Source organism: Phymastichus coffea, unplaced genomic scaffold (assembly GCF_024137745.1).
Source record: "Phymastichus coffea isolate CEN01 unplaced genomic scaffold, Cenicafe_Pcof_1.1 PCOF00010, whole genome shotgun sequence".
Lineage (NCBI taxonomy): Eukaryota > Metazoa > Arthropoda > Insecta > Hymenoptera > Eulophidae > Phymastichus > Phymastichus coffea.
The window spans coordinates 7,405,494-7,415,753 of NW_026706821.1; the positions used below are offsets into that span (position 1 = coordinate 7,405,494).

Here is a 10,260-nt window from a genome sequence, read left to right on the forward strand (position 1 = left end):
CCCAGCTCCGGTCCGGCGAGGGAGTCGACCCCAGGATGGCATCCTAGCCGCAGCAGCTGATCGTGTTGCTGCGCGGCTGGTCGGAGGTCCAGGTAGGTCGTTCTTTGACCCCTCGGAGGAGGGATCCCCTGCACCCACCAGGTCGTCCAGCTGCAGGTGGCGTCGCGGATTGTATTTGCGGCGCTTGCCGCTGGCCTTCCGGTAGTGCAGGCCCTGGACCTCTGGACGGTCGACGGGATCCATCATGGGTGTTGTTATTGCCGGGTGGTGGTGGTCCGGCCAATTGGAGTCGACGTCACAGGCAACCAGCCTGAGTGACCTTGACTCTTTGTGGCCGACGGCTGGACGGTGGTGGCGGTTGGTGGTGCGATTGTGGTGGCGGTGATTGCGGCGGTGGTTAGTGGTTGGTTGGTGGTGGCGGTCGGTGGCTGAGCGGTGGTGGCGGCGGGGGTTGCGGTGGTGGTTGGTGGTCGGTTGATGGTGGCGGTCGGTGGCTGAGCGGTGGTGGCGGCGGTGCGTTTGACGGACGACTGAGCTGTGGTGGCGGAGATGGTGGAGGCGGATGATTTTGCTGTCCCTGGGTGATGGAATGTGGGAGGCGGAGTTGATGGTTCAGCCGGTTGAGCGTTGGTGGTCTCCCCCTTCCCAGCTGGTACTGATTCCGCACCCCTACCCAGGTAATCCTCCAGTCCGTCTAGGGACAGCTGGGACCCCTTTGAGGTGTCCGAACAATGGGATTTGGAGGTCCCATGTTCGGACAGAGTCTCAGCTGTTCCGCCGTCCGCCTGGTCAGCTGCCGTCGTCATCTCCTCCCAGATGGCACGGATTACCTCCATCCGCTGGCGTTCCTCACGTCTCCAGTCCGCCTCGGGAACGCGGGTCTGGAACGTGAGGGCCCAGCGAAGGATGCTCTCCCGTTCTTGGCCCATCGGGAGGGGTTGTGGTGGTTCCCCTTCCATCACTTCCATGGCCTCCAAGCGAGCCTTCTCCTGCTCGATTTCCTCCACCATGTCCTGGATATACCAGGCTGACGGGTCTTCTGTCGGGCGGGGCTCGATGGTGGGCTGAGCCCTTACATGTTCCTGGTACCCAGGCATGGTGGCGAGTGCCCGCAGGCGAAGGCTCTCCTCATAGCGGTCGGGTTTCGGTGCCTGAGCTGGTATGGTCTCCCGCTTCCTGGTTCCCGTAATGGTCCTGGGGACAAAGGGATCTTCACCGTCAGGCTCAGGCCCTTCTTCTTCGCGACGAGGATCCTGGGGTCATGGTAGATCTGAAAATAAGTCAGGTCAATGCGAAGGTCTTTTGGTCGATGTCGGAATAGCACAGTGCATGCACTTATCTGCTGGTAGGGCGAGGGATGTAGCTTAGTCAACGACTACACCCCCCCCCCCACTTAGCCTGGAGAGACTAGCCCTTTCTGGTCCGGTCAGTGTTCTGCTAATGTATGCTATTGGGTGTTCGCCATTATCAAAGTTTTGAGTGAATACGGCACCAATTGCAAAATCGCTTGCGTCTGTCTGAACCGTGAATGGTCGGGTAAAGTCTGATCTTGCTAATACTGGGGCTTCTGTTAATGCTCGTTTCAGCTTGTCAAATGCTTCTTGTTTGTCAGTTTCCCAGTAGAATACTTGATGTTTCTTTAGAAGTTTTTGTAACGGTACCTTTATTTACGAACAATTCTTTATGAATCTCGAGTACCATTCGACAATTCCCAGGAAGCTACGTAGTTGTTTTACTGTTTTGGGTACTGGAAATTCTAGTACTGTTTTAGTCCGGTCTAATTCTAATTCGCAGTACTAATTCTAAATATTTTGTATGTTCATCGAAGGTCTCAGTTGCTATGATTATGTTGTCAAGGTAGGGAAATACTTGAGGTTTCCATTCAGGACCAAATAATGTGTCAGCTAATCGTTGAAAGGTCGCTGGGGCATTTACAAGTCCAAATGGCATAACTATGAACTCCCACAATCCTTCACCTAGGCTTGCAAAAGCTGTATATTCGCAACCGTTTTCATCTAGGACTACTTGGAAGTAGGCCTGTTTAAGGTCAATTTTACTAATATATTTGGCCTGTCATAATTTGTCCAGTATTGAATCCATGTTAGGTAATGGATATGCATCTTTCCTTCTGGCCTTATTTAAGTCGCGAAAATCAATGCAAAATCTCCAGGAACCGTCAGGTTTTCTTATCATTACTGGTGCGCTACGCCATGCACTTTTGGACGATCGGATAATGCCCATTTCGTACATTGTCCGTATTTCAGTTCGTATTATTTTTTGTATTGCGGGTGACATTCGTCGTAATCCTTGTATTATTGGTTGGCTATCACCTACATCTATATGTTTTACTATCGGTGTTCTTCCTAGTTTATCAGTCATGGGTGTTATTAAACGATCTGTTATTTCTTTTATTCGTTTAGTTTGGTCAGGTGTGATTTCTGTGAGGCCAGCGCATTCTACATAGAAAGCTTCTCGTTGTGTCAAATGTCTAGGTTGTAGGTGGTGCCATTTTTCATTATGTACTCTCCATTTCCTTTCTTGAAAGAGAATGAGCATATTCCATTGTGTCAGAAAGTCTAAACCTAAGATAATTGGCGGTCCAGGCAGGTTTTTCATTGCTTTAAATTTGAATTTCTGTGTATGTCCGTCAAAATTAATTTGTTGGGGAAGTTCGCCTATAGTTTTCTCGGGTTTTCCCGTAATTCTTTGTATCATAGTGGAATTAGGGGTTAGTCTTCCTTTGAATGTGTCTGTTATTTCTGGTCCTACCAGTGAGAGTTCCGCTCCTGAGTCAACTAAGGTATCATATGCTATATTACCAATAATAATCGGTATGAAACACCTACTGTCTATGCTTAATCCTCCTATCGATTGTGGGGGTGTAGTCAATATCACTGTCATGTTTTCGTCTTTATCCTCATCTACAGCTTCTTGGTGTCTTTTATTAGGTTTCTTAGCTGTTTATAGGTCTGATTATGAGGGTATTATCAGTTCTTCATCTTTTGTTTGTATCATCTCTTCCTTGCTTAGAAATTTAACGGTTTTTAATATTCCTTTAGGCATTCCTGCAAGCGTTCCTTCAGATTGTATTTCAGGTGCGACAGTATCTATTTTGTCTGGGATCTGATGGTCAATCTCGTTTGTTAATGTCACTTGTTCAGCTGGTGGAAATACTAGGTTTTCCACCAACTGTTCACTGTTTAGCGTCTCCCCATTCATGTCGAATAGTAACGTTTCTTGATCCTTAAGGCGTTTTAGCAACTTATTGAGTGGTTCTTCATCAATCCAGGATAGTTCTTGTCCATTTATTGGAGTGGTATGTCTGTCGGTAAAGTTTTCATCTTCATCTGATGTCTGGTCATTTATCCCTTTATCGTCACCTGATGATATTTCCCATATTGGGCAAGTATTTTTTTCCGAGTCTGTATCAATTTCTATGTGGGAGGCCATTTTCATGGCTATTTCCCTTGTGTGGTTATGTTGGCCCATTATTGAGAATCGGGGGGGAAGCAGTGAGCTCGTCTACTCCCCACCTAGCGCGTTTCCCAACAACTCAGAACGAATATGTTGGCAAAATTTGCAAAAGTCAAAGGGCGAACCTATATTTTTACAGACTTGGCAGTGTGTCTGTCTTATTTTCGGTCCCGTTTTTGGGAATAAAGATTCTCGTTTTGGGCAGGATGCTGCATAATGACCTGGTTGGTAACAGAAGAAACAAGGATTCTTTGGGCATTGTCGGTAGTTATGATCACCCTGGCAGCATTTGCATGGCTCTCTGTTTTGTCTGTTAGTCTGATTATCATTATTCATTGTATTATCTGTTTGATTGTTTTGAAATGGTATCAGTGAAGGCAAATTCCATCTTGTTTCCACACCATTCGATGTTTGTTGACCTTGACTGTAACCTTGTGTCTGTTGGTTCCGGTTATTCATTCTGCCATTGGTCTGATTGTTATTTGCTGTCTGTAATTTTTCTTGATTTGTCCATGTTCGTTCTTGTTTGACTGGTAGGAAGCCCAAGTATTGGTGAGGTCCTTGGTATGCTGCAATTTGTGCCATCATGGGTGCAGCATATATATTTCCTTGTTTGGTCTGTTGTTGTGTATTATTTTGTTTTGTTTTACCTGTATTGTCTTTTCCATTATTGTTTTGGGGGTTTTCACGTGTATTGTCAGATTTTGTTCCAATTTTCTGTACGGCTGAGGACTTTGCTGTTGTTTTATCGGTTTTTGGTGCTGCTGCTGGAAAGTGTGTCTTAGTCGAAGGTGGGTGGTAATTTCATCCATTTCCTCTAAATCTTCCCATTTTCGACCATAATATGTCAAATCACTGAATCTCTCTATCCGTTTGTCAGACATGTATTTTCGGTATGCCGGAAGGAGTCCTCGTCTAGCAATTTTAATTTGTTGTCGCAAGGAACTAGGACGTTTAAAATGGCTGGCTATATATCAAAAGGCGTTCAGGTAGTCTGTTATTGATTCACCTTCATTATGTGTTCGCCGTCTGAATTCTTCTTCAATGTCATCATCAGTCATTCGTCTGCCGTAGTGGTCTCGTAGGGCTCTTTTTAGGTCTCGCCACGAATAGATTTCTTTTGATATTCCCCGGTACCACGAATTGACTTCTTTGGAGAACACGGCTGTTATTGCTTGCAGTAGCTCATCACTTGACATTCTAACACGTCTTTTCTGGTCTTCGATTTGGCCAATAAATTCTTCAGGTCCGTCTGTGCCATTAAATCTTATTTTATGGCTTTCTTCTAACTTAATATTACGAAGATCTCGTCGGGCAGTGTCATTGTCATGTTTTCTTAGTCTATGTGAACGATGTCTCGATTCATATTCTGGTTCCGAAGATGAGATCGAGCTTTCAGTGTCAGAATAATATCTGGTCGGTTCTCGCCATTGTTCACGAGAATAGTTATATCCTGTGTGTTTATTCCTGTTTTTGGATTGCGACCGTGATCTTAATCGAGAGCAATAGTCCATTCGATGTTTTGAGCGTCTGTTCCGTGGCTCAATTTCATTTTCACTTTCCGATGAGTATCTGTTGTTTCTTCTATGTCGATGGATATGTCGTGATCGGATACGATCTGAGTGGTCGGGTCGTTGTGGTGCTCTAATGTAGCGACTGTTGTTGATGTATCGTCTTCGCTGTACGAATCTCAGTACCTATTTACACATCTTCTTTTTTCTAATTGTTTATTTCGTCTGTAGTTGTCTTTATCACTATGAGTTTCCCTTGATGAGCTGAAGGAACTAGACGGTCGGCGAGAATAACTTTTGTGGGGTTCTTTTATTTTTTTGATTCTTTTTAATTTATGTATTTCATTTATTCTGTCTGGTCGTACTGTTTCCCGTTGTTGGTTATCGTCGGAAAATTCTTTTTCATCTAAACATTGTTTCTTATGTCGGACTGGTTGAGCTCTATTTATATCTGCAGTGTCCTTTGATGGTTTCGCAATGAAGGAATAATTTTTGTCTAAATTTGTTTTTATTGTATTGTTTGGTCTGGTCCTTTTTACAAGCTCATCTGTGGTTGCGAGCTTTTACGGCTTAAGTGTGGCAAGGTCTGGTCTGTATACGTTATGGTCGATATTTGACGGACCGTGTATTTCTCTGGTTACACCCCAGGTTACTCGCTCCTTGGGTAGTGGTTTCGAACGCCTGCGTGTTTTTCTTTCAATCTGTGATGGTGATTCAGAGTTGCTATCGGACCACTTTGACTGTCTAGTACGCATTTTACGGGGTCTATTGTATGTCGGCGAACGTGGTGCTTGAGCACGGGAATAGTCATCATCTGATGTGATTTGTACAATTTCCATCGCTCTATTTCTGCTTATTTATCTATTAGTACTGCTGGGTTCTGTTTCATTGATCTGATTTCATGTCAATATTGGCGATGTTGAATGGAGTTGTTTTGGTGGCGTAGCTTGTCGACGAACGATATCTACATCGAGTGGTAGGTCAATTAGTTGATTCGTCTCTGCTGTCTGACGCTCGTCTGTTTCTAACTCCTCGCTTGCTGTTGACGTTGCATCTGTCGTGTTTGTTTTTGGAGGCTGCTTGGTGGTTTTGTTAGAGTCAGTTTCACGTTCTTCATTCCATAATATTCTAGCGAACGGTGGAAAACTGTCAATTCTTTGGCTGCGGGTCATGGATGGATTAGTTGAGAGTCTTTGTTCTCGAATCACCCATCTTGGTAGCTCTAGTCTGTCTGTATTATCATCGTTCGATATTCGCCATATTCCTTGGCGTAATTCATTACGAACTTCCGCCTCAGTGTTATCAGCTATTCTATTTGCTACATCTCGGGCTGTTTTGTTTTTCTTTAATATGTGTAGCAGGTCAGCATTTGATAATGGCGGTTTAATTGTTGCTCTGGCTGTAATGTCATCGTGAGTAACAATCACTTTTACCAAATTAGTTTATCAATTATCAGTTTCTTTTGTATATAATGTCCGTTCGCTCCTACTAAATTTTGAGTTTTTCAGTTTCTAAGCTAATTTCAAATTGTTGAATCAGTCAATATCAGTCTGGAAGTAGTCAAAATCCGACACCTTCCCAGAATCTGAGCTGTCAGAATCTGGTGCCAAATCCAAGTTATATACGAACCCCAAACAAACTTGAACCGTTGCAATTTGAAATAATGTTTCACGTCAGACTACAAACTGTCAAAGTCTGTGGCAACGTATTTGTATGGTCTAAGTCTGAACTGTCAGTACTTAAAACAGTCGAGTTCACTTCGTTGTGAGTCCGAAATTTATGGTCTAGGTTTTGGAGTTTCGGACTTGACTCTCAAACGATTATGCAGGATCGGTTAGATCTTATGTAATTTGGATTTATTTCTGATACTATATTGGTTGTCTTCAATAATACTGTTATTCGAAAATACTAATTATCAGTATCTATACTGATGGTTAGAAATACTAATTATCAGTAACTTGTACTGATGATCAGAAATACTAATTATCAGTAACTTTTACTGATGGTCAGAAATACTAATTATCAGTAACTTGTACTGATAGTCAGGACTACTAATTATCAGTAACTGGCATTACATACACATGCATATAATAGTTAATCACATATAATGAATATAAATAATTATCAATATAATAATAATAATGTATGATTGTGTATAATTATGAATATAATGGTTATAATTGATTCGTAAATTTCCGGTCAGTAACTTATGCGCGTAATCTGATGTTGGGCGCCACTTGTTACTAAACCACTAAACTGGCCCACTAAAATTTCGGGGGTCTTAACCGCTCTATCGAATCTCTTCCGCCACAAGGCCTGTCTGATCTCCCTATCTCCGGTTATTTTTACCTATGTTTATAAACAATTTATTCATGGGATTTGCTTGTCTAAAATATAACGAAAGTAATGTTCGAAATTCCTTACCTTTGACGGTACGGTCGATTTGCTGAATTATTCCATGTCATAACAAACCCCTGTTCCGTGGCCAACATTAAGAATAATTTGTAAGATCAATAATGACAAAATATAACATGATCGATAAAAGTCTGTTACAAATTTTTAAAAACTTTTTTTTTTAATATAACATTGTTCGTTATTGTGTCAAGAATGTGTATACGATTTTGAAGTCTTAATATTCATAAGAACAAAATAGAGAAAAAATTTAGTGGATCAATTCCGCGTCATAGTATCAATTTTGGCAACATTTCCGTTAATAACATGAAAAAAATTCACTGCTAGCTATATTTCGCAATATTCTATCTGAAAGATCAAGTTTTTATCTATAAAAGAATAATTTCCTGTAACGTAACTATTTAATTAAAATTTAGTAAATTGATAATTTCCTAAATTTTTTTCCAAAATCGTGTAATGTAATATTCAAATGTTAGCAGTATAATTAAACTTATGACTTAGCACTATTACATTATAATACATTCCGAACGTTTATAAGTATTATTATAAAAAAATTAAGTTATATTATTTGTTTGTAGCTTTTTCTGAGAATATGGATACCGAAAAGTATACAATATGCGATGAAGCGATACATGCGGAGGATGTTACTACGAAGGTACATTACAAAGGATTGCAGAACTTTAATGAGAAAAGTAAAAACCAAAATGACGAAAAATGGGGAATCTAGGAAAAATTTACTGAATACACCGTATTTCATGATAAGTGTCGAAAACGATATGCAGCCGCTTTGGATACGCTACAATCGCAAAGGAAATTATGAAGATTGAGTGAGCCAGATGTAACTTTAGCTATCGATGACGAGAGTTCAGATGAGTTATTCAATTATTCTGAACTATGCATTTATTGTGAAAAGCCATTGGATACTAAACACCATCAACTGCATAAGGTAAACCGAAACATACCTCAGCTGGCCATTTTTGATTGGATAAAGTTCGAAAATACTCCACGTGCCAAAGCAAGAGCCAGTCGTTTGGGATTTTTACTGAAAGAAGAGTGTACTCGTACTACCACTGGGTATTACCAAGTTAAATGCCGAACGTACATTGTCATTCGTTCGTTTTATTATTCGTTGTTAGTTTCATATTATGAGTGTATAAACAATATTATAGTCTACTTTTTTTACTTTCTTATATTAAAAATTATCCGTATGATAAATTATGATGATTTGAAGTTTTATTAGTAAAATCTCAACTCAAAACCACACCTACACGCTTATTTTCCAACACATAAGTATATCACGCAATTATACCTCAGCCATCAGATCACGAATAATATGCTTCAACATGGCATCCATCACTTCTTTATAAGGGATAAAACTGATAAACAATGAACTGAATTATGATTATAAATGATGAATGAAAGATTACATCTTTTATGTTTTATTTTTTTGCTAAAAACAAATTAACCCATTAACGACTAAAATGCTCAATTTTTTTATCGATTTTCAACGCGTTTTTTTCGGTAGTTATAGGACTAAGAAATTTTTGCAAACACGTATTTGGATGCGAAATTTAACGCTTTTTCAGAATCTTTTTTCAAAATTGCGATTGATTGCGCTATAAAAATGTTATAGCCAATTGAACAATAAAAACCTGACAAATTTTGCGAAAAATCAAGTTTGCGATTTTTTTTAGCAATGTTACCGCTAAAAAATCATCAAACAAATATGATCAGAGGTGATCACGACTATCAAAGTATCTCCAGGAATTTTGATGGAATTTTTGAACCACTTCTTCCAACAAAATGGTGGCAAAATAAAAAAAAAATCCATAAAAACTTTTCTCATTTTTTATCTCGGAAACCATTAAGTTTAGATGAAAAATTCATTGAACAAAAAAGTCTTAGAATTAAACTGTAAATACGCCTGAATTTTTTCAGAATTTTCCGAGGCGATTTTTGAATTTTCGGAGAATACGGAAAATTCATTTTTCGAAAATCATCTCCAAAAATTCTGAAAAAATTCATGCGTGTTCCTTAATAAATTCTAAGACTTTTTGTTCCATAAACTTGTTCTCCAAACTCAATAGTTTTCGAGATAAAAAACGTTCTTCTCTTAGCATGACCCAGAGACAACGACGAGGACGTAGTAGAATTTTGTCTCCTTTGGGGTGCTTGATTTGAATGAGTCCTCTAGCCTCTCACTTTTCGAGGTGCTTGATTTAGGTGAGTCCCCTTGCCTCTCATTGCAATACGAATTTTTCAATGTTTTTTTTGAAACATTCAACACAAATCGATAAATCATAATTTTCACAGATAATTCTCGTTTTTACGGGGTAAATAAGAACAAAGTTTGAGTTTTGTATGTTTGGACATATTGTGTTTCTCTTTTTTGCATTATCTCTGCGTCGTGTAATTTTTAGCTATTGAAAGTGCAAAATCTTTTGTTCCAACCCTTTTTTTTTCATCATTGACAGCATTGAATAGTACAGTAGCATTTACAATCGAAGCTTGAATTAGTCTTAAAAAAACTACCCACGTCCACTTTTTTGAACGAATACTCGGAAGTAAATTGTTACAATGTCCGTCGTGGACATCATTGCCACCCATAAAACTGTTATAGACGCTAATAGCCCTTGTAAATGGTAAATTTAGGAACCTTTGTTTGATTGCTGATTCTTCTTCAGACATGAGTGGCTTTTTGTAATACAAGAAAAGCAAAACAAAAGTTCTTTTATCTTACTTTTAGCGTTACCCGGAAACAACGACGTGGACGTAGTAAGTTCTGTTTATCGTGAGCCCCCTTGCCTCTCACGTCGGGGTGCTAGATTATCGTGAGTCCCTTTGCCTCTCACGTCGGGGTGCC

The 10,260-nt window shown here is 40.2% G+C and overlaps 1 protein-coding gene across 1 annotated transcript; it reads right to left on the reverse strand.

Moving 5' to 3' along the window:
* Nucleotides 1-254: 254 nt before the first annotated feature.
* LOC131671645 (mucin-5B-like) lies at nt 255-1,010 on the reverse strand. Its single transcript, XM_058948238.1, has one exon. It carries the CDS (start codon nt 1,008-1,010, stop codon nt 255-257), a length of 756 nt encoding a protein of 251 aa, XP_058804221.1.
* Between the last annotated feature and the right edge of the window lie 9,250 nt (nt 1,011-10,260).